Here is a 25,948-nt window from a genome sequence, read left to right as displayed (position 1 = left end):
AAGTATCAGAATATTTTAAGTCCAGAATATGGTTAGGGTAGAAAGGAACATTAATAATACGTTGAGTGTTAAGTTTCAATTGTGGCTTTTGAAAGACCCCATAGACGTTTATCTATTTAAAAAATTAAAACAGACTTTCTTTTTCTCCTTCTTCTTTCTCAGGATTGGAGACACCCTCGGATACCGCAACAGGACTTCAGGAAATAGCAGCTGAGGAGTAGGACTCAATGAAGCAGTACCCCCTGGTGGGCATCATACTCAATGGGGGAATTACTGCAATACTTTCAAGTTGAGGGGAAGGGAGGTGACTTGCGCTAGTTTCATTTAATTTGCCCAGCTCTACTGTGAAAATCACCTCCATCTCTACTACCATCACTCCTAAAAAACATCCTATATATTCTGATATATGTGATATATAGACACAAAACCACACATTGACTCTTTAGGGCAATAGCAACTCTGAGGTTTATTTAATGGTGACTCAAACTATATCCTACCCTGCTAAGCTAAAAACATACAAATTATCTGTATTCTGAAAGTAATATGGTGGTTAGCTGCTGGCCAGATGTGTATACATTGCAAATACGATCAGAGAAAATATTAATGTTCGATGGTTGTATATTCATACTCTTTATTTAATGCCTTCTGCCAATGAAATAATTTGTATCTGCCATTTCTCACACTGATTTTATGGTGGAAGACTAGAGATGTATGCTCAGGTTCCTGTGCACTCAAGGAATGGAACACTGAGATCTCAGTGACCCTTTCAGGTATACTGCGGAGGGTCAAACTCGATTTTGAAGTGTTATTTATTTACTTATTTTTGCGTATTTCCCAAACGTATGGTGTGAGCTGGGGAAAAGTTGCTTTAAAGGGTATGGGAACCTCCATGTGTGATGGGCAGAGTTATTTTACAGGATTCTTGTGGGGATCAAAGACAAGTGCCTGTTGAATTTGAACTACTTCATTTCAGCCATTTTTCTATTCAAGGGCATGTAAAGATGACTACATCCTGCCAGCATCCTAGAGACAAATAAGCACATGAGTTTCATCCATCTATGTAGGATTGAACTCTATTTGGTGATGCGATGGATGCTTTTTCTAAAATAAAAGTGCAGTATCAAGATCAAATGTTTTTCTTTGCTATATAATTTTTTAAAGGAGAATAACACTGTATATTTTTGACACTGTATTTGTTTCTATGTTTGAACTTCTGGACCATTCCTCACTTCGACATCCTAACTTTTACTTTCTGTATAGTTGTATACCTTATGGAGCTCTGAGCTATTTCTTTTTTTTTTTTTTTTCCCCCTCAGATAAAGCAAAGTTTAAGAATTTAGTTTTCATGAGGCTTCAGTTAAGAAGAAAAAACCCTAGCCTTCCTGTTACTGTGGTCACCCACATGACAAAAAGGAAGTTAAACTGTTTGCTGACATGTCTCTTATGGTTTGAGTCTGGGCTTCCTTCTCTAGGACTCTTGCCAAACACTCAGCTTCCACAGACAATCTTTTGTGGGAGGTGACCTCATTGGAATCTAAGAGCAAAGGCTAAAAAAAATGCCATAATCATTGCAAACAAACCCTAGTTCTGGGGAGGGATTGGTTGGTTCACATTCCTGAAGTAGCTGGAAATATACTTTCTGAAGATTTAATAGAATAGTAGGTCTCTTCTCTTGAAAACAACTCTTCTAGACTCTCAGGCTCCTGTTTACAGTACCACCACTTTCCAAGTTGTTAACAAGGGTTAGGGTAATCTTTCATTCTTCCTTCTTCTTTATCATCTATCTCTCATATTTAATTAATTAGTAAGTTCTAAAATCTCTTTTCCAAAATTAATTTTCTGCTACTCCCTTAATGCAGTATCACTTTACTTTTAGGTGAATGGTGTGCCTGTAACTTTTATGATTAATTTCAGTCTCTTTAAGCATTCTCTCCACTTTCATCCCCACCTAACTTTTTGTCCTGTGCCTTTAACACACTTCACATGTTTTCATAGTCCATGGAGAGAAATCAATAGAGGAAAAAAATGTGTCCACTGGCATATGACCTTATTCACTGCCTTTGTTTAAACATTTAGCTTTAAATATCCTTGGCTTTCCTTTTGTTGATCTTTAGGACTAAAACTTTTGCCTTCTCTCCTGAATTCTTTGATCTGTTATGTGATGCTGTCTTTCTCGTACTGAGTGGTTCCTCTCTGGGAAAGTGACCCCAAATTTGTTTTGGAGATTACATCTTGGCATACTAGTATTGTGACTTAACCCCACGTGCCCATCCCAGCATGTGGCTGGTATGTTTGCTGATTCATTTCTTATTTCTGTAAATAAAATGGGGCATTAACCTTCCTAAAACAGAACTTTGACCATATGACTAATGTGGTTATAAACCATCAACGACTCCCCTTTGACTCTGGATCTGGAACCAGGTAGACCCGATATCCAGTTTTGTCATGCACTAGCACAGTGGCAATCTCCTGAACCTCACTAGGAATAAGTTACTTTATCTAGTAACAATTGATAAATTCAGTTTATGAGTATTTCACTTTTGATTTTTGCCTTTGTGTTTAGAAGTAAACGTGCTCTACACTTCCTCTGATTTGTCCTTATCCATCATTGGTATCAATATTATCCTAAGTCTCATAAAGTAAATTGGATGGTTTTTCTATTTCCTTTTATTTTTCTGAAATCATTAGTATAAAATAGGGATAATTTTTCCATGAAATTTTGGTAAAGCTCATTTTTAAAACCATCAGATATGGGAATCTGCTTTGTAATTGTTTTTTAAATTAACATATGTTTTCTTCAATTTTCTAAATATACGATATATTTCACATTAAAAGAGGAAAGAAAAAAACTTGTCTGGTTTCAATGGCCACTTGATGGGAATACCTTTTGTTTATTTGATTTATCTAAGGTGATTATTTTTGTTTCTTCATAAGTCATTTTTGGAAATTTAATTTTTTGAGATAAATCCCAATTTTATGTATTTTTAAAAAGGTATTAGCAATGCAACATAGTAATCTCATACTCTAAAAAATTAATTCAATCATGGAAATGAAGTTCCCTTGTAACTTGATCAATTTTTGCTATATGTTATTTTGATGCTGTCTTGTTATGTGCATTTAGGTTCATGAGGAATTATTCTTTTATTCACCTTTATTCCTATATAATACTTTTTTTCCTTTTCATTCCTATTTTAATTTTTTGCCTCATTTTTATTTAGTTTACTTCTATAGCAGCTTTATTTTTATTATTTTTTTCCTGGATGTGTTTTACATCCCCCCTTTTTCTCTTCAAAATTTTGTATATATCCCCTTAAGTAGCACATAATTGGATATTTTTTAAACCAATAATATAATTGATACCATTAAATAGTCAACTTTCATCTGTTTAAATGTATTGTGATTACTGATGTTTCAATATTTTTATTATTTTATTTTGTGCTTCCTGTTTAGTATTGCTTTTATTTGTTTCATTTTTTTCTCCTCCTATGGTTTTTGTTGGTTGGTAGACTGCCATTTATTTTCTTCTATCTTTTTCTTGGAAGTACACATTTTATTTTTATTCTTTGCTGGCTATCTTTATATTTTAAAATATATTCATAGTTTGAAAGCAGGAACTCTAACAGATATTTATATACCCATGTTAACAGCAGTGTTATTCACAACAGCCAAAAGGTATAAGAAACCCAAGGGTCCATTGATGGATGAATGGATAAACAAAATGTGGTAGGTATATCCATATAATGGGATATTATTCAGCTTTAAAAATGAAGGGAATTGAGACACATGTTACAACATAGACGAACTTTGAGGGCATTATGCTAAGTGAAATAAGCCAGTGGACAAATACAATATGATTCCACTTATATGAGGCACCTAGAGTAGTCAAATATATAAGAGACAGAAAGTAGAATGGAGGTTGCCAAGGGATGGGGTTAGAATGGAAGTTATTGTTCAATGGGTACAGAATTTCAGTTTTATAAGATGAAAAGTGTTCTGCAGATGGATGGTAGTGATGGTTGCACAACAATGTGAATATACTTAATACTACTTAACTCTACACCTAAAAATTGGTTAAATTTTATGTTATGTATATTTACCACAATAAAACTATGAAAAAATACATTCATAACTAATATTTCTCAAGCAAATCTTAAAGTAATTTGGAATGTTTATCTTCTTCTGAAATGAAAAAAGAATTTAGCCCATATAACTACCTTCTGAACTCTCTCTTTCCTCTTTAATGTTATTCCTTTCCAGATTTTAGCTCTGACTTTTAAAAACAGTATTATTTTTAGAGTTAATAGTTAATAAATTTATAGAAGGGTTTACCAACTTCTTTCATCACCATTGTTTTGTGAATCTACACTTTTCCTTTGGGATAAAGTTTTCTCTTTGTTTAAGTACTTACCAAGGAATTGTTTCTTTTACTGGAAAGTCTATGGGTAATAAATATTCCTGATCTTCATATGACTGACACTGTCTTTATTTCACTCATGCCTTATTTTAAAGAGTTTACTAGGGCATGAAATTCTAGTTTGACAATTATGTTCCCTCGGCATTTTCCATCTGTTGTCATTTGGCATCCTTAGTCTTGAGAGAAATCCATGGTCAATTTAATTGCTAAAGATTTATAAGTACTTTGTATCTTTTCTTCCAAATGCTTTTATCAATAAACTATTCTCTTTCCCCTGATATCCTGCAATTTTTCTATGACTCATTAAGGAGTGGATTTTGTTTTTTTGTGTTGTTTTTCATATTGTGTAGTACTTCATGTGTTAAATTTGAAGTCAATTTTACTCAAATGAAAAATATTCTTAGCATTTTTACTCTTTCAATATTGCTTTTCTAATATTCTATTTTTCTATGTTTCTAGAAATCATAGTGGTGTATATTGAAGCTCATCAATCTGTCCTTCATATATCACAACTATTCTTTCATATCTTTAATTTTTTTGTTTTTCTGTGTTGTATTGAGTTAATTTGTTAATAATATCTTCCAATTTACTTATTCTCTCTTCAACTGTGTTCAACTTAGAATTGGATTTTATTTTAAACTTCCATGACTAGTTTTCAGTTCATTTTTTGTTGAATCATAGTAGCCTTTTTACTTGAAAAAAATTATTTTGCTTTTTTGTGGGTCATACTTCTTCCTTTAGGTTTTTGAGGCTCTTTAACACACCTATTTAAAATTTATTTTAAATTGCTTTTTTATTTCACCAGGAGTATATTTCCAAATTGTTGATTTTCCTTACTCTCTCTCTTATGATTAGGCTTTCTTATTGCCTTAGAGTGTTATTTGGTGAGCTCATCATGAATTAGAGTTCTCTCTCATGATTCTCCCCTGTGTAGTGGTTTTAGGTTACTTTTCTTAGGTTGCCTTTCATTCTCCTATCAAGTCTTATTGTTTCAAGGCTACTGTGCTGTCATGATACCAGAGATCTCAAATTTGTAGTTCTTGCTCCCATAGGTGGCTTGGCCCAAGTACTAGATGCAAGGCAATCTGTGCTCTTTGCTGTGATAGGCATTCAGCTTTATAAAAGGTGCAGATCAAAGCCACAACTGCAATTTTCTTTTATCCTAATTTCATGAGTGCAGAATCTTGCTTTCATATCTCATTTCATATATTCTTCCACCAAACTGGAAGTATTTCTGGTACTGATTCTTCTTCAGGAGTTAAATGTCCAGTCAATTTTGCCCATTTTATAGCACTTTTTATTTGGCTCTCACCAAATAAGTCTCTGGAACCAAACTCTTCTTACTAAATTTTTATAGTTTACTTGCCTTTTAATAGCATATTATTTCTCATAGCTGTGCAGTCATATTTGAGGACCCTGAGTCTAGTTCATCCTGTTCAATCTGCATATGAGTTCTATAGAAGAAACTTCTGGGCACCATATCTGTTCTCTCCTCATTCCAAAGCAAACAAACAAACAAACAAAACCCTGAAAAATGCCCAACTGAAAACTAGTAAACCTGTGCATTGCACAAGCATGGCTTTTGGAATATAATAAAAATAAAATCCATTTTGTCTTCCATGGTCTTTAAATCTAGTACAGGTAAATAAAAATTCCAGTAGCCCTCATGACTTTCCTACTCACTTTAGGCAAATCAATAATGTGATGGTCACTTTCAGTGCCTTGTTTTGGTGATTTGAATGCTTAATCTTACGTAATAATCAAAACCCCAAACTTAAACTTGTGTTTCTTCCCCTCCCTTAGCAGGGGCCAGCTTTAAGAGGGCTGCCCCATTGGAGAAAAGGTGAACTGGCATTTTCTTTCTCCCTCAGCTCCTCCTCTCCCAGCTGCTTCTGGTCTACCTGGCATGGGAGTCTGGGGAAGGCCAGGGGAAAACAGATAAAGTGTATTCTTACTTGAGTTGTTCTTCCAGTTCTCTGGGCCTGGCAAGTGTTTAAAGAATCTGGATTTTTCAGAAGGCTGTTTTGCAGTCCTTTCTCTTTGGGGTCCCCTCAGCTTCTGGCAAAACCACCTTGAGGAAACCGTTTTTAGAACCACTAGGCTGACATTACTAACATGAGTAGAACATTCTGTCTCCAGGATTTGCATACTTTTGACTTACTTATAAGAGGAGGAATGCAGCTGTTTTCCGATGTCCCCTCTACTGCTTCACTCTGCCCTGACACTGTAGGACAACAGCCACTACCAACCACCTGTAGGTATCTCATGTGCATGACAAACTCCAGTCTATGAGCTCTTAAACGATAGGAAACATATCAGTGCTCTCCAAGAGGTCTCTTTGAAGCCAATTTCACTGTGCTTTGCCTTGAGGGATGGAGTGGGACTCAGCATAGCCAAGAAATCTTCATAAATCCACTCCTTCAAAATTCCCCTCTCAACAATTTTAATAGCCTCAGTGTTGCACAAGATGTCTAAAAGAATCACAATATCTTAACAACTTGATAATCTTACTGACCTTTACCCCTTAATCTAAACTGCCACTGAATATCTTGTCACAGGTCATTTCTTTGGAAAATGAGACAGATGTGGAAATTGTTAGGTGGGGCTTCTGGTTAAGCCTCTTTTCCCCGTCTGTCCTATCTTTTTTTGAGTTGTCTGGAAAGGGGTCATGATGGAGGACCAGGCCCAGAATGTAAGGTCAGAAGAATCATAGATTTGCTTTTGGCATCTTTGAGGAAGTGAAACAATGCCAGTAGTTATTTATCTCCAGAATTTTTATTATTAAAAAATATTTTTTGTCCTTAGGTTTTTAAGTCACTGTAGTCAGATCTGTATTAGTAGAAACTGGATGGGCTTTCTAATTGATACATATACTATTGTTACTGAGTCTAAGCTCATACTGCTTGCCACATGACAGGCCAATAATCGAGAGATGAGTTGTCGGGGCAAGGAATAACGACTTTATTTGGAAAGCCAGCAAACCGAAAAAACAGTGGGCTCATGCCCGAAAGAACCATCTTGCCTGAATTAGAATTCAGGCTCCTTTTATGCTAAAAGGGGAGTAAATCAAACACTTCCCGCTTCCCATCAGCCTCCAGAGGAGATGTGTTCATTTCTTTCTCCCTGCAGTCATTCACAGGCGGGCCTGGTCAGGATGTTTCTTGTGAGCTAAACAAAGGTATTTTAGCTTAATGCTCATTACCTGGGAGTCAGGGTTCCCAGAGATGGGCCATTATGTATAATTTAAGCTTATAGGCAACATTCCTTTAGTAATTAGCTTGTTAATAGAATACTACAACAGGTTCTCCCCTATTACACTATGATAGAGAGAGGTTAAAAGATTTACCGAGGTCACTCTACAGGTCACTCCCTTCTATGTCCTTATCTGTGGCCTGGGATAAGAACCACTATGGGTTACTTCCTTATCTATGGTCCCTGGTTGGCTTTCTGTTGGGTTTAGCCAAGGGGAGACAGAAGTTGGAGTTTGAAGGGCGGGAGAAGAGAGAATTTGCATATGTTTTATCTGTTTCCTCCAGCTTCTCTGCCAAGGCAGTTGCTTCCACAACTCCCACTCCTGCTACAAGGCCCCCTTCCCCACAGTTCCAGCTCTCACCAGGAACTGGGTATCTACGACCTACTCCTTGTTCCCTCAGTGTAGCCTTTCTAATGTTGCTAGTCTCTTGGAGTCTCAACATCACTTGTCATTTCTTAAACCTTGCCTATACCTTCATTAAAGTAAGTATTCTTGAAAGTTTTGTTATTTTAGCCATCTGGAGTGAATTGTCTTTTCTGATAGACTCCTGACTAATACTGCTATATAATTATTAAATGTAGTCAAGGCAGATCTTCTAATTATAAGTCCACTCTTTCTTCTCTTATACCTCACAATATTTCATATACTTGACATTGAATAAGTGACTAAGTTTTATGTATTGTGATGTTTTACCATAAAAATAAATTTAAAAAATAGCAAAATACTTGTCAATATGGATATATATTTGTTCCCTAGGGTGATTTATCCTAGTGAAAAATATACCATACAAAGAATATATTATATATCATCTATCAACATATACCTTTTTTTGTATAGAGCTTGTGTCCCTCCATAACCAATAGGAAAAGACAATGCATTATAACTTACATTGCTACAGAGAAAATTCTTGTAGTATCATTTTAAATTCCAACAAAATGGAAAAGAATAGTATATGTAAAGCCTTGTTTCCTTTATTGAAGTCTTTAGTCAAACTAAACACATTCTCATTCTGACATTCTAACAAGAGAATAGTGTTTTTCAGTTTTATCTACAAAATGAAGAAAGCAATTATTAGAAAATATTCTTACTCCAAAGTTAGAATTCCCCATATATATTCAGAGAGCATGTCACTTTAGTCCTCTACATTGTCAGATAGTGGTGACACTAAAACGAAAGTTTTGCTGTGAAGGGATCTTATATGTTTTCATTCTGGATCCCCAAGCAATAAATTCAAAAGGGACACACTTCTCTTTAATACCAAAATGCCTGTTCTCTCTTTTACCTTTTTTTTTTGCTACTCCTTTGGTATTTACTCCAGTGTATTTGTGTGGTCAGTCATTGCCCACATAGAGAATGAAAAGGCAAGAACGTCTACCAACACTATCATACTTTCCATAAAATTATTTGTTCCGTATTGTGTGTTACTTTTTCTAGTTTTCGTATATCTGACTCTCACAAGTTTTTACGTATCAATACATAGTGAACAGAAGGATAATATGGACCTATAGACTTACAGCTTATATAAAATCTAGCCACTGATAATGAGTAGTGATAATTTAATCCTAAACTTAGAGACATAAACAAGTTCCGTTACCTCCTTCTTCCTCCTGGCAAAAATAAGGAAAATAAACAAAGTCTTTCTCTGAAGAATACAAAGGGATGCCCTACATCTCAGAGTTACAGATGGACAGCAGATTAAGGCAATGGCAAACATAAACTAGGGCTTTCAGAGGATGAGAAAAGTCCCACGGGGGTTTCAAAATTAAAATGCATTGAACTACTTAGATGTGTCAACATTTCACTAGAAAGAGGGAGAAGTTCAAAAAGTTCTACCTCATTTGCTAGATTTTGCTTCTGTAAGGCAGAGATCAGCCACCTAGCAACACCACAAAAGATGCTACTCTGACATAGTTTAACTCATGCTGGCTGAGCAGGAAGAAAAGCTATGTGGGATCAGGGCAGAACTGGATGGCCTGTAGTTCCAGTGCCACTAGGGAGTCTGGTTTGGGAAATTGTGAAATTCAGTCTGAGGAATGACTTTTTGTCAGCATTCTTCGAAGTTCACGTCTCTGAGCACCTCTGCTGGGCTCTTTCTCTCCCATTCAATAGACTGCATTGGAAACACACACACACACACACACACACACACACACACACACGCATCACGCACGGTGAAGAAAGAAAAGATGTCATTTCCAATCAATGACTACCCCATTAAGGTTCAATTGTGCATATGCTAGGAAAAGTGATAAAGTAAAAACTGTGTCGATTAAGAGGAAACATTTTCCTATGCAGCTATTTTAGGATTGGTGAAGTACTGAGCTTTCCCAAGTTCCTGATCTTCACAACATAGACAGCTATCTCTTGTTCTCTCTTTTAAAGCCAGTCCGTTGGCATTAGATCCTGCCCCAGAAATAACCCACCACTTTTCTTCCAGGAGAAGAGAAATATCTACTTAACAGTCAGGTCATACCAGAGACTTTGGAAAATATCTGGATCACAAATCCCTGTCAGCAACGACCAGTGAACGAAATCTGGGCCATGTCCTTCCTTGGAGTATGTCCTCCCTGGATGAGTCCACAGGTCATTCAAGAGGCACTTGCATCAGATTGTCAAAGCAATGCCGTTTCCAGCTGTGAAAGCTTACGGCTGGCACGGAAAGTCTAAAAACAATTGGACAATTAAGTGTACCAACACACCACGAGGCTTCCTTTCTGGGAAAGGGTCAGAGAAGGAAAATTAGGTATTACTGTGCTTTTGATTTTCATGACTCTCTGGGAGTATGTGAGCGGAGAAGAATCCAGCTCTGGGAGTGAGGCAGGGAGGGAGGCTTGGGGAGAGAGGTTATTTGCTTCATCTTCAATCGCATTCCTGGCCTGCCTGGCTTGTCTGACTCTGCACGAGGCACAAAGTGTGTAATGCTTTCTGACAACAGGGGAGGAAAACCGAGGGACAGGCACATTTCATCTCAGAGCCGCTGCTGAAAGCAGCCAGCTGGCTCTGCCTTTTACTGTAAGAGGTGTTGTTATTTTTTAAATATTGTAACCGTTTTTAACATCTTTTTGGAAAAATGCGTTTCTAAGCTACGAAAGCAGTTCTTGTTAAAATACAAATGCAGAAACTAAAATATGAAACTGCCCTTTCCTCCAGAGCCAGCCTCCTTCTAGACAGGTCACTGACAACTCTGAATACTTTGATGTGTATGCTGTTAAACTTGTTTTGCATTTTCACATACTTTCTGTCCCTTGCATAGTATTTTAATACGCATATTATTTTGGAATTTGCACATTTCACCTAACAACACAGACACATTCCTATATCAGGATTTATATTTCCATTAAAAAAATTGTCACATAGTATCCTACATTTAAATTTGTTTTCAAAATAGTACTGCACAATATCAAAATCAACACATTTATCTGCATATTTCTTGTTAATATGACAGTAGGCTAGATTCCTAGGATTGAGGTGGCTGAGTTTAAGAGTATGAATATTAAAAATCTTGAATGGATATTGCCACTTTGTCTTTCCTACAAGTTTCTTTTCCTAAATGTTGTATGTTTAGTTTCCTAAATATACGGGTTATATTCTTATAATCTGTGTAAAAGAGGGTCAGTGTTTCTACATTCTCACAAATAGTAGATATTACTAAACTTCTTTTTTTGTCACTTTGATAGGTTAAACCAAGGTTTCAAGGGTTTAACTTTGCACTTATTTATTAAAGAGGGTTGAATTTGTTTAGATATGTGCTGACCATTTATATTCCTTCTTCTGTGAATAATCTTTGTCTATCATTTATTGTATAATTTTTATTGCTTTGAGGGAACACTACATATTATAGCTAATCCCCATCTGTAGTATATACGGTATATCTTTCTTGTGGCCTGTAACTGTGTTTTTAAAAAATTTTGTTTATGGTGTCTTTCACCATTACTGCAGTTTTATTTTTCTTTAGGAACCATCCATGTGGTCAGATTTCCAAAGCTGTTCATCTTTTCTTTTATGGCTGCTAGTAAGCTTATAAATGACTTCCATTCGTCAAGATTTTAAGCTATTCCCTTATTGTATATTTTCTCTAAGAATTTTTGTAAGATTTCCCTATTTATACCTTTAATAAATCTGGGATTAATTCCTTGGGTATAATGTCAATAACAATTTATATTTTAAATAAATGGCTAACCAACTGTCCTAACACCAATTATTACATAGTTCAACCCATCCACTCTCATAAGCTTGAAATGCCACCTATTTTACATTGCTTTCACATAGCTACATCAACCTATTAGTAGACTCTTTACCTGTTCCAATAGTCTCTTTGTCTCTTTCTGTCCCAGCTCCACAATATTTATTACCATGACTTTATGACAAGCTTTACTATGAAGTACAGCAAATACCAATCCTTAATTTTGTCTTTAAATATTATATTTATTTTTCTGGTGAACATTAAGACCCATTGGTCTATTTCAAAAATAAATAAAAATCTAAAACACTAAAAATGTCCTTTGTTAACTGTCATTTGTACACTACTGAATATGGTTAATTCTAGAAAGTAAGTTCATTTGCTTCTTTCTTATCCATTTGATCAGGTCTTCGAGTGTCCTTCATTTGTACCTTCAGTTTTCTTTATGTGGGTCTTAAACATTTACAGTTAAGTGTAGGCCTGCATATATTATAATAACACAGCTATTTCAGAATGGAGCTCTTTTCTAATTATCTTGCTCAATTGTTTTTCCTACTGATGAAAAGGAAATTTACTTAGTCTTGCATATTATCTTGTATCCATCTACCTTGCTGAACCCTTTTTATCATTCTAATAGTGTCACAGTTAATTTGCTTGAATTTCCTAGACTGTGAATATCTGCAATAATATTTGTCTTTCTTCTTTTTCAATATGTCTCACTCTTACTTCTTCTTCCTTATTCCTTTGGTTAAAACCTCTTGAGTAAATAGAATAATCTCAGTGGCAGCAGATCCTTTTTTTCTTATTCCTGGATTTAAGGGAAAATACTTTCAGTTTTTAAAAATAGATTCACAATTGGAAGAGAGGGACTACATCTTTGCCTTTTAAAATTTCTACTGTGTCATTTAAGCTACTCAACTTTAATACCTCTGCTTGGGCCAATTTTGGTAATTTATATTTTCCCATAAAATTGTTTCTTCCATGTGTTGGATATGAGAAAACTACAACCACATGGCCTCTTAAGCTTACTACACAAAAGATATCTAAATGCCCTCCTCTTTAAATTGACTTATTGAAACTTTGAAATAATTTTCATTTACAGAACAACATTCAAGTGTTATTATAAATATATTTGTTAGTCCTTAGCACTTGAGTACTATGTTTGAAAAAAATAAAAACAGGGGCCATGACGTTAAATTTTGATCATTTGTTCTGTATTCCACCAGTAAAGAACTATTGTTGGTTGCTATGGAGATGATTTCAACAATGTTAAATAAGAAACTGGCAAACGGATTACTAGTGCTTCCCACTTAGATACATTTTAAAAAGTGTTCTTAAGTAAATAAAATGATTATGAATTACACATTTCAGCAGTACAAAAGCTCTTTTCAATTCACAGCTCCATCATGGAGGAGAATGTTGGTTTCTTAGCGAATGTTCATTTTCCCCTCCTCCTTATAAAAAGGTTAGGTAATTTATTCAAAGTCATGGAGTTAGTAAATGGTGGATGGAGTTCATACCCAAACCCAGGTTTACGTGGTTTTAGGGTCATATCCCTGTCCTCTTTTGTATACTGCGTACAGGATACGGCTCATATGCATGTGGGTTCAGGAAAATAGAGAGGAGGTTCTACACAAGTTGGGACATAAAAGATAAATCTGGAGTTTTTCAGGTAGTCAAGGTGAGAAAGAGTAATATGGGCAAAAAGGAACAACATGAACACTCATAAGAATACTAGAAGTGCACAGTATGTTAAAGAACAGAAAACAGCCAAATGCAAATAAAGCTTAGTTCTAGAATTTCTTCAGGCATTTGATTCAAATCTATACTCACTGAATCCTGCAATCATAGAATCACGAGCCACCTAGTCAAATCCCCAAAGAGGCAAAATACCACGATGGTTCATAACTTAGGAGTACAGACGCTGGCCAGAAGACTGAGGTTTAAACCTGAACTCCACCACCTTTCTTGCTCTTTGTCTTTGGTAAAATTACTTAATTTCATGGTCTCATCGCCTTACCTGCCGAATTAGACACCATATCATCTGCTCTGTAGGTTTATGTGAAGGCCAAAGGCATGTCAAACACTTAAGAGGTGCCTGATGTGTGCCAGTAACATACCTCAGATTTTTAACATTTGCGTCAAATGAAAGAAAAGCCATAGGGTGGTTCTAGCAACTATGACTACATATTTTCATTTTCCTTTAGCCTGTCCCAGGCAACACCTGCCCCACACCTGGTAGAAGGGACACTCCTTAACTGTCCCACATTCCAATTGTACTCTGTTGTGTGGATGTACCATAGTTTATTCAGCCACTCTCCTATATGTGGGCATTTAGGTTGTTTCCAATATTTTGAAATTATAAAAATGCTTACAGCGAGTAACCTTGTGGACATTCATTCTCATAGTGCTGGAATTGTACCAACAGTATAAATTCTAGAAGTGGAATTGTTAGGTTCAAAAAGTAAATGAATACGTAGTTTTTTTAGATGTTGCCAAATTCATTTCCATAAAAATTATACCAGTTTGCATTTCTACTAGCAAAGTGCTTGTTTCTTTATATCCTTACCAACAGAATACATTGCTCATCAGAGAGGTGGGGAATAGCATCTTAGTATGGTTTTAATTTGTCTTTATCTCATGAATGAAGTAGAATTATTTTCATATGTTTAGGCATAATTTTACATATTTTTAAACTAATCATTGTCCATTTTCTTAATGTGATGTTTGGACTTCCCCATATTTTAAAACAGCTCTTTAAGTATTACGGACATTTTCATTTTTCTGAGATATATAATAATACAAGCATTTTCTTTCAGATTGCCAGCTGCCTTTTGATGTTGCATATTGTATATTTTGCGCCAAGCAAAAGATTCTTTCTACCCAAACTTCTATGTAGTCAAGTTTATTAGTATTATATTTGATTGCATTTGGACTGGAGTCATTGAAAAAAGCTTTAGTCTTACATCCAGATTATAGAGGAATTCACCATGTATGTAAATGGTTTTAAATTCACCCTAGCATGTATAGTTTCACTTTGAATTCTGATCTACCTGAAGTTTATTTTTATGTGTGTGTGGCGTGAGGTATGGTTCTAATTTTTATCTTTTTCCAAATAGCTAACTAGTTGCCCCAACACTGCTTGAAAGTCTATCTTGTTCAGTGACTTAAGATGCCATCTTTACCATTTACCAAATTTTCATGTGCAATTGGATATATTTCTGGAAGTTTTACTCTATTCTGTTAGTCTGAAATGTCTATAATGCCTATTGAAGTTCCTGTACCACACTGCTTTAATAATAAGCACTTAATTCAGTTTATACTGGTTGGGCTACTCAGCCTCTAGTAGCTTGTCTTTTTCAGTGTTTAACCAGTGAATTCCATGTTTATTTTTCCATAGGAACTTTAGTACCAAATTGTTTACCCCAATTTGTGGGTATTTTTGTAGGGATTGTGTTAAATTTATAGATTAACCGAGGGAGAACCAAGGTCCTTAAGATGTTGCATCAGCTACCCAGAAAAGGAAAATGTCTTTCTACTTGTTTAAGACTTTTGGGATTGTTTTTAAACATACAGGTTTGCTTTTATTTTTTAAATTTATTCCTAAATATTTTATCTTTTTATTTTTGTTGTGAGTAGGGCTTCCTTTTCCACTTTTTCCTCTAGTTTTGTGTATACAGACTGTTGATTTCTGAATGCTAATTTTATATCCTCCAAACTTATTGAATTGATTTTAACTTTTGAATTAATATTTATGATTATTTTCTAAGGTTTTCCAGGTATACTATCATGATAATTTAACTTCTTTCCTAATTTTTATGCATCTTTTTTTGTTTTTTCGTCTTGTTTTGTTTTTGGTCAAATTGTGTTGACTACTATCTCTCATAAAAATGTTAAATATCAGTGAAGATAGTGGTCATATGTGCCTTGTTCCTAACATCTTCATGGAAATGCCTTTTGTGATTCTCTATTAAGATACTGAATTTAGGAATAATGAATTTATATTTTATAATATTAAGGAAGCATCAATTGGATATCAATTCCTATTTTCCTTAATGCTTTTTTTGAAAAGACTTAAGATTTTTTTTTAAAACCCTGGAGAAAATCATAATAGGTTTCTTTGTCTCTCTGCTTTCAGAAGTCTAATGCTTGACTAATCCCTTTTCCTTATTATTTGGTCTTTTTCCCTAGAGGTCATGAGGATATTTTTCTTTGGTTTAGAGCTTAATATTTTTACTAGGCTATATCTTGGAGTTGCTAGGTTTGTGTCAAATTTCCCAGGTAACTGTTGGCCCTTTCATTATGTAAAATTCAGGTTTTCTTTCATTGCTGAAAGTCTTCTTGGATTATAGTTTTAACTATTAATTCTGTTCCCTTGTTTTGTTTTTCCTTTTTAGGGACTCAAACTGCAGTTGATCTTTGAACAACTTGGGGTTTAAGGACTCCAACTCCTGCACAGTTGAAAATCCATGCATAACTTTACAGTCAGCCCTCTGTATCTGAAGTTCCACATCCTCAGATCCAAGCATTCATGAAACGTGTTGTACTGTAGTGCATATTTTTTTGGAAAAAAATCTGCATATAAGCGGACTTATAATCTGCATATAAGTTGTGTGCAGTTCAAATCCATGTTGTACAAGGGTCAACTGTACATCCATATTCTTTGTCTTCCACTTCAAATACTTTCTCTTTGATTCTTTTTACTTTATGTCATTTTCATTCCCTTGGTTATTTCCCCACCTTTGTTCACAATTCCTTAATAAATTTAATTTGAATATGTCCTCCCTTGGGAGAACTGTAATTTAGTGTTTCTTTCTTTTTTATTTAATTTCTTTCCTGAGTTTCATTGATTCTTATTCGATTCTTACTGTTTTGTTGTCCATTTGTACTTAGACTTCGAATTTCTCAATTAAGAATTTTTTTCCAATATCCCTAAATGTTTTTTCTGACAATATTTAATTCACTTTGGAGTTGGGATCTTAGAGTATTTTCTTTTTTGCTTCATCTTTCTTTCTTTCTTTCCTTCTTTCGTCCTTCTTCTCTTTCTTTCTTTTTTTGGTGGGGGAAGGAGAGTGTTCATAAGCTAAATTTTATTTTAAACAGTGGTTTTGTAGAGATGGAAATTGCATTTATTCTTCATTTCAAGCCTAGGGCTGTAGATTTGAGGTAGTTTACAAGATTCCTAGTTTAAGAGCACCCTCTTCTGTCATTGTAGAATTCCCAGAGTTTCTTTAATGGGTGACAATTTTCTTTTTTGGTATCCATGCTGTCCTACAAACTGGAGAGTAATTTCTTTTTAGTATAATGAGCACATCATAGGCTCACTCAATATATTGGGTTGGCCAAAAGATTAGTTTGGGTTTCTCCGTAAGATGTTATGGAAAAACCCAAATGAACTTTTTGGCCAACCCAATACTTCTTGCAGCACACATAGAAAGTACCCAATAGTTCCTCTGTGGTTGATAGTTTGGGTTATGGTGAGGCCATACGCTCATATCAATAATTTAAGAACATATTTAAAAGTATTGATATTTTTTCCTTGAGACTTCAGAACTTTCTGTTTGTATTCATTTGTTCATCCTTCATTCAATATATCATTCAAATGGTTCTTACAATGTCAGGTATGAATTTGGTACTAGTCATGAAAAGGTATGGAAAACATACCTTTTGAAGACAATGGTCTTCAGAATGTTTGCCCACACACCCTAAAAGAGTTTTTGAAAAAAACTTCGTAGTCCCTTTAATTTTAAGTCAAAGTTAAATTTTTTTTCATCTTAACTTTAAGAAATTGCAAAGGATGCACTCTCCAGGCTACTATAAATAAAACTCTTAGACCGCTCAAATGTAGACACTGAAATGCAAATACCACGGTGATTGGACACACATCATCTTCCAACAAAAAATACATGAAGACATTTGCCTTTAATATTTAGAATTTTTAATAGTTCCTTTTCCTCCTTAAACTAGTATTTTGATTTCCCTTTCCAACTGATTTTTATCCTTCATATTACAGATTATTTTTTAAAATTTTCAGTGAGCATAACTGTCTAAGAGTTTATCCTTACATATAGAACTAGTAAAAATTGGGAAAAACAAATTTTGATAGTCATAAAAAATAAAATTGCATTGGAAATATATTTCTTAATAGGATAGGTAGGGCAGGTTTTAAATAGGTAATTTTGTAAAACAAACACTTGTAAAAAAACATAATGAGGGAAGCAATAGCGGAGCCCAGAAGGAGCAATGAGCCATTCTTCCTGGTTGGATGGGAAATGATTCCCAGAGAAAATGCCATTTATATTGGATCTTAAGCATTAAAAGGCATCCTTTGGGAAAATAAGGTAGAAAAAGAAAACTCTAGGCAGAGGGAACAGTGTGTGCAAAGCCTGGAGAAAGAGGAGAAGACGGCCTGTCAAGGCAAAAGGTCTTTTTGGACATGTTAAATGTGTGATGCTTATTAGATATCCAGATGCGATCTGGTGTCTTTTGGGGAACTGAATTTAAGAATGTGGAATTTAGTGGAATAGGTTTGGGCTGCTGATAAATTATATTCAAAGCCAATAAATTAACGCAAGCTTAGATGAGATCATAGAGTAAGTGAGGGTAGGAAGAAAAGAGAAGAATTTCAAGCACTGAGGATTGGAGCACTACAGTGTTGCAGGAAAGAGAAGGAACAAGTAAAGAAAAGTGAGTGATGGCCAGTGATATCCCCAAAATCAGGTAAAGGAAAAGGGTAATTCACTCTCAAATACTCCCATGTAGAGAAGGTAAGAAATGAGAAATTACCATTTTTATTGCCTTTTAAATTCCAGGTTAAAGTGCCATTCTAATATAAGGGCTTCCTAGAAATGGTATTTAAAATTTCCAAAAGGTATTTTTTTTTGTCACCCGTCTATTTTTTATTTCTTTTGGATATCTAGGAATTTTTGCTTTCTGTATTTTGTTACTATGTCATTTGATACATAGAGATTTTTGCCTGTTGTAACTTTTTAGAGTGTATCATTTTAATTTAAATTGATATAGCCTTTTAAAAATGTGCTTATACTATAATTCTGTGGGGTTTTTGATATTAATAAGGTCATTACTGTGTATTTTTATTTTTATTAGCCAAATCATTTTTTCTTACCTTTTGTTTCAGTTCTTCTAGATATATTTCTTGTTTAAAATGAAATCATGCATGAAATATAAATATAATATAAAATGTTTATGTAATAAGAATATATATGAAATAAATATATATAGTAAAATTCTATATATGTATGTAATTATATATGTATTTTAAATCTGATGTTGCTTCCTATGTCTCTCTTTTAGCCTGGCTAACTTGATTTTCTTTTCTTTCTTGGAACCTCTTTCCTGCCCTCCATATTAATTGGGAATTTATATTACATAGCTCACTCTATTTTTCTAATAAACATATTGGTATAATTGAAATAATGATCGAGCCTCCTTAAGTGAGGAATAATTTACCTCTTTCGGCTCACGGTTTGCGTCTTCAGCCCTCAAACATGCCAAGCTGTTAATGTTTCTCAAGTAATGGAAAACCATGGTTCGCCTAGTAGTTTCTACTCTTGTGGATAATTACAAGCTCCTAGCAACACAAATGACCTTATAAAGTCTCTCTCCTCTGGATTATAGATAAAACCTTAGATTCCAAGAGGAAATCCAAAGGTTGTTGTGAGAGGCTTCCGCAGGAAACCATGAAATTCTTGTATTCACAATGGCCTGGATGAGAGGTGGGCTTTGGCCTTCTGTCCTTACTTCTTTGGGTGACAAAGACAATGAATTCCCACTCTTGGGAATAAGAGAATAGGGCTTGACATAAAGCTAATACCTTTCCACAGTGCCCCATAGTTACTCTAAAACTATATTCTAAAGCTGTCTTCACTTAACCTTAAATCCAAAAATGACTACCTGTATGTGACAAATGAACTGGACACCAAATTTAACTGGAAATGAATCTGACACTAAGTGCAATTAGAAATAATTTCATTGTTATTTGGCATTTCAGTAAAACACATTATGCTTAAAGTAAGGAATTGTGCAAGGACAAGTCAAAGGATGGGTATTGCAAGATACTGTGAAACAAAATATTTAAGAACCAAATGACCAGGACTTCCCTGGTGGCGCAGTGGTTAAGAGTCCGCCTGCCAATGCAGGGGACACGGGTTCCATCCCTGGTCTGCGAAGATCCCACATGCCGCAGAGCAACTAAGCGCGTGCGCCACAACCACTGAACCTGCACTCCAGAGCCTGCGAGCCACAACTACGGAGCCTGCATGCTGCAACTACTGAAGCCCACGAGCCTACAGCCTGTGCTCCACAACAAGAGAAGCCACCGCAGTGAGAAGCCCGCGCACTGCAACAAAGAGTAGCCCCTGCTCGCCGCAACTAGAGAAAGCCTGCGCACAGCAGTGAGGACCCAATGCAGCCAAAAATAAATAAATAAATAAATTCATTAAAAAAAAATAAGAACCAAATAACCTGTAGTAGGATTAATGGGGTTAATTAAATGATGACAAGCCCATATATTAAATACCGTATACTACACAGCCTAAAACAGTGGCATAGTAATACTGATGGCTAGCATTCCTGTAATGTCTTTTATGTGTCAGGCTCTGTGCAGAATGTCTTACATATATTAACCCCTTTAAGTCTCATAACTGCTGTATGAGGTAAGTGCTGTTATTTTCTCCATTTTACCAAAGAAGAAGCAGAAACACAGTCAGATTGAGGGATTTACCCAATATTAGACAGCTGGTAAGTAGTGGATCTAGAGTCATGTTTACTGACGTGGAAGAACAGCATGATATTTCATGAAGAGATTAAAAAAAAACACAGCACAAAGTATATTGCAAAGTGTAATTCACATTTTGGTAAGAAATAAATGTGTGCTCGTGTGTGCATGTTTGTGAAAGGAAAGCCATATGGATGTAAGCCATAGTACTCAAGAGTAGGATTTAGGTGTTGGGATTTCTACTTTTTGCCTCATACACTATTTTATGCTTTTAAAAAATTGTATTGCAATACACATGTATCACTTTTGCAGTTCACAATTTACAGAAATAAAAATCTGAATGAAGAGACTACCATATTATACTATGAAAAAAATGGTCAAAAGTCTTTTTTTTTCACCCCTACATAGCGGATAGCACTCAGTCCAGACAGTTATTTTGATGGTAATTACAGTTATTTAGCTATTTGCAAAGTATTATTTACTATCAAAAGTAACATATTAAAATACTTCATTAGCTTTTTGGTTAGTGAATTGCTTTATACATTTTGCTGCGTTAATTTCCTTTCTTTGGTCCATCTCTCTGTCAATCCTCCTGTCACATCTTCTCCCCACATTAGAGTTTTGTCACTTGAGAGAAAGAAGTTTCGAACATCACCATCTGGATTTCAATTTTTAAAGTTTATTTAAGTACATGAGGACGTTGCCAAGAACGCAAAACTCTTTGCTTGCTCAGCTGAGACTAAGTACAGTTGGGAGCTTTCTTGTCTAACCATCAGGGTTAGAGAAGACAAAAATTCAAACGTCCTTACTGTAAACAGCTGACACTAAATAACATTACCCACTCAGTTGGTGTTTAATAAACATTTACGCCATCATTCTCAATTTCTTCCAGGAGATTTTTAGCAATTAATATTACTTATTCTGTATTTCCATCAAGTTGTAGTTTGTGCTAAGTTAATTTCCATGGAAACCGATACAGGGAAAAGTATAATTTTGCTAAGATGTTGTGAGATAAATTATGTAGTGCATTTGAGAGCCAAATACTTTGAGAAACCCATTAATATTTCCATTTCAGCAATGTTAAAACAGTGTTATATTTCATCATAAAATTTTTTGTTATTGTTTTACTTGGTAGAGGTTTTTGCTTTTTTTAGGGATAAACAACTTGTCCTAAAATATGAGTGTTGACTCAGAAGGATATAAGAATCTAAACAACTATTAATCAGTTTTTTTCCAGATACTCCTGTGTGCTTTGTTATGACTTGAGTATCAACCTGAAACCATTTCTCTGATAAGCAAGGTAATATATCCATCGGTCTGTTAGATTAACAAAGTCATAAACACTAATATAATGGAATATGCATCATTTCTTTTAGAATTTATGAATCAGTTTGCACAATTTCCTAAAGGGTGAGGGAAAAAAAAAATCAAGCCATCTTTGATATGCAATGTAAATAATTCCCAGAAGAAATCACAAGGACTGTTTTTGTTTATTTTTGCTTTAAGTATGCAAGTACATTCCTTATCTGTACCTTAACTTTAGCTATTCATAAGCATCCATTGAAAAAAACGGAAAAAGGTTTTATTTATGAATTAATTTTATCCTTGTTAGAAAAGAAAAATATGGAATTTGAAATAAAAAGGGAGATAGGAAATACAGACACTAAGCTCATCTGAAATAGGATGATACCCATATAAAACATTTTTATAACCTGATGTAAATATTAAAAAAAGGAATAATGAGTACTATTAAAGCCATATATCCCATACAATATAAAATGCTGAGAGACATAAAATCATGTGAAATAATTGATATTTTTCTAAAATACACTCACATCTTTCTTTCTCTTATTGAGACAGATAAGTGTAAATGGTGTCATTATCCACTATTTTTACCTTAATAACCACATGTTCATTCATTAGATCAGCCTCAAGAAAAATAAGACGACAACAATACATGTTAAAAAAAAAAAAAAGGCAATGGTTCTTACCGACACACAGGACCGTTTTTCTCCACTACACAAGTCCCACCATTTCTGCAGTAACCTCTTGGACACTCTAAAACAAAGCATTCGAAAACCCACAGTTAATTATAAATATTACTAGGAAGAAGAAGAATGTATTACTGTTAGTCATTGCATTAAATCTAATCATGGAGAGTCAATTGCTTCTAGTTGCTAAAAGCACAGAATTCTTTTAGGTTACTTTCCTGTACCCCCTAAATTTGTTCGATGCCGTCTGCTGTCCTGGACGTGTTCATTCTCTTTACATGCGCAGTGCTTGACCACAAGAGACTTTTTTCTCCCGTGGATTAGGTACAATCCATTATTTAGAATAATGTCTGCATGACATATTTGCGATTACACTGAAATGTTTTCTTTACTAAAACATTTCTTCAGCTACACACTGCAGTCACTGTACCACAGCAGACAAATGCTTTGCATGGGTGACTGTCATTTTGACAAGATGTCACTTGTGTGCACGCTCTTGTCCTAGCTCCACGTCCGTGACAGATGTCAGCACAGCTCAAATGGATCCTCGATGCCCTGGCCCTGCTTATTTTGCTGCTCGTATATTCCTGAGTTTTAGGTTAGCATGAACATTTATTTTCAAAGGTGGTTTGTTAAAGAAGCTAAATCGTTTCACATAGTCACGGTTGTAGAAGTGATTAGTGATTTCAGCTCTTTCCTTTACACTGTCTCCTTGTATTGTCACTACAAAATCCTGATCCATTAAGACCTGTCAATTTCCTTACTTAATCCCCTAGTTACTCTTCTTGGCTTTTTTAATACCTCCTCTCTTGTAGGAGACCATTCTTCCCTGGTTGGGCTCCCATAACTCTAATACTTGATGGAAACCTACACTGCCTTTAATTTGTAATCCAACACATCTATTCTGAGTCCCTGTTCAATGTCTGGCACTTGGCTAGGCACTGGATATGGAATGATAAATAATATAGGAAGCTTACACAGCTGTTAAGGCTGCGGGCACTGGAGCCAGACCACCTGAGTTGAAATTTCAGCTCAATTTATTAGCTGTGTAATACCGAGTAAGGTAACTAATCTCTCCGTGCCTCCGGTTTCTCTGTTAAACAGGGTTAAAAACACTACCTATCTCACAGGGCTGTTGAGAATGTTAGAACACTAGGCTCATAGTATGTGTTTAAGAAATGTTGATCTAAAAATGATATAGGCACAGTCTCTGCTCTCACTGACCTTCCACCTTCATGGAGGATGCAAAAAAGTGACGAGGGGATTAAAATACAGTATTAAAAGTAGTCTAATTTGGGATGAATGTAACAAGGGTAATGGGAACACCAAGGAGAGCACATAAGTCAAATCTGGGGAATAAGGAAAAGCTTTCCAGAAAAACTTTTATTTGGGCAGGTGTGTGTGTGTGCGTATGTGCGTACCTGTGTGTAAAGGTAAGCATAGAGACACAGAGGCATGAGAAGAGAGTGTGGTGTACTTGAGAAACTGAGGGAAGTTCAGCCTGGTTGGATTGTTGGCAATATGAAGTATAGTAAGTATGAGAGAAGGTCAGAGACACACAGGGGCCAGATCATCTGGGTTCAGTGAAGAGTTTAAACTTTATCCTAGGAGACCAGGATTTTAAGAAGGGAAGTAGTATGCTTTGTGCTTTAGAAAGATAATTCTGGCTACAGAGTTTACAGTCAACAGAAGGGCCAAGAGTAAAATCTGAGAACACAGTTAAGTCTTTGGTAGTAATCCAGGAATGCCTGAATGAAAGGGATGGGGTGGGAGCATTCAGAGTTGTGGGAATTTATAAGATATTTAAATGTTGGGATTGAAACATCTTGGTGATTATTTGGGAAAGTCAAGGATGATGTTCACATTTCTGACCAGGCTACTGGTTAATTGATGGCTTGATTCCTTGAGTTGGGGGATTTATGGGAAAGGAAGATTTTAAAGGGAAAGATGCTGTGTTGTAGGTGCCTAAGGGACATCCAAGTGGAAGTATTCAGTGGGCAGGATTTGTAGGTCTGAAGCCAAGATGAAATATTAACACACAGAGAGAAGCCATTTACTTGGGTAGAGGAAGAATGATGATCGTGAGGCATAGTAGGAAAGTAAAGAGGAGAAATAGAAACATTATGTAGGCAATATTCATTGAAGGAAAACGTGGGAGGATAGGGTGTCTCGAGAGAGTCAGATTGTCATGCCAGTCTCTGAATGTTCAGAAGGGGATAGAAGAGGCATTAGGAAAGAGGAAAATAGGGAAGGAAGGAGAGTGCCTTTTGGGAAAAAACTTGAAATATACCATGTGTTTGGTATCTTGTTTGCTTCAAAAGTTTCCAGTGTTTTGCTTTCCCAGGGGTGTATTTCCCATCTTGCCTTCCTCAAATCTTCCCATTTAACCGTAAGAGGGAAGTGCAGTGCTGGAGATGAGTGTAAAGACCTACAGCCCTCAGGCTTCGGGGGCAGACTCAGCTGAACAGAGCAGATGGGAAACTGCCTTCGTAAACAAGAGATTAGCTGGTCTCACTAAAAATAGCCCATCAGTATGATAAAGCATAAACAGATACATACCTTGTTAGAGAAACCACTTTATGGTTATTTTGGGTCTTAGGTACAATTTTAATCTTCCTCAAGTAAGAGTTGTATTTTAGAAAAGAATCACATTTAGAGTGTCTGATACTGCACCACAGCTGCACATGTTTTTCTGGGGTCATTAAAATTTGCTTTGATGCTTGCTTTACATCAGAATGATTCTGTGGGAATCTAAATATGTATTTTCTTGCACGAGATAGTGGAGCACAGTGGAAAGAACACAGGCATTGGCTGCAATAAAGAGTGAATCCTGGTGTCTGGGTGGACAGAAGATTTGTAGATTATCTCTGCGAGAAGCTTTTCTAAGTTTCTGCCTGAGACCCAGGTTCTTTATCCAGAAGATGGAAAGACACAGTACCAGTTTTTTCATCTTTAATTTACTCAAAACAATTGACAGCAGCGAGCAGATGAAATGGGGAAAGACACGGGTACGCTAGCTAGTAATGAAGAGATTAAATATTTTCAGTAGATAATAGTTGGAACCTAGAAATCCATAAGTGTAATATTAGAATTAGCACTATTATTGTCTCACTGCCTTGTACTCTCTTGAGCTGGTTATTATGACCATGTGTCTGGAAGCCAATAGGACTCACAGTTAGCTACATGGAAATATCATTCTGTAAAGGATTCACATTTAATCCCACTCTGGTGTGTTACTTTGGACGAGCAGAAAAACACATATAAGCTGGACAAGCGATCAGTATAAAAACAAAAGTAACTTTTAAGCTTAAATCTAAATAATTTGCAGTTAGGCACACACACAAACATACATATATTTTTTTCCTTCTAAATT

At 35.4% G+C, this 25,948-nt stretch overlaps 1 protein-coding gene across 1 annotated transcript in view; it reads right to left on the bottom strand.

The window, feature by feature from the left end:
• Positions 1–25,948, bottom strand: part of MALRD1 (MAM and LDL receptor class A domain containing 1) — a 620,077-nt gene that overhangs the window by 67,856 nt on the left and 526,273 nt on the right. The window contains exon 37 of the mRNA XM_068545334.1: positions 22,576–22,642. Coding sequence (XP_068401435.1) covers positions 22,576–22,642 — 67 coding nt within the window. The remainder of the gene's footprint in view (positions 1–22,575; positions 22,643–25,948) is intronic.

Source organism: Eschrichtius robustus, chromosome 1 (assembly GCF_028021215.1).
Source record: "Eschrichtius robustus isolate mEscRob2 chromosome 1, mEscRob2.pri, whole genome shotgun sequence".
NCBI classification, from domain to species: Eukaryota; Metazoa; Chordata; class Mammalia; order Artiodactyla; family Eschrichtiidae; genus Eschrichtius; species Eschrichtius robustus.
The sequence above is the reverse complement of the archived record's forward strand: the minus strand, read 5'-3'. Positions and strand labels throughout refer to the sequence as shown.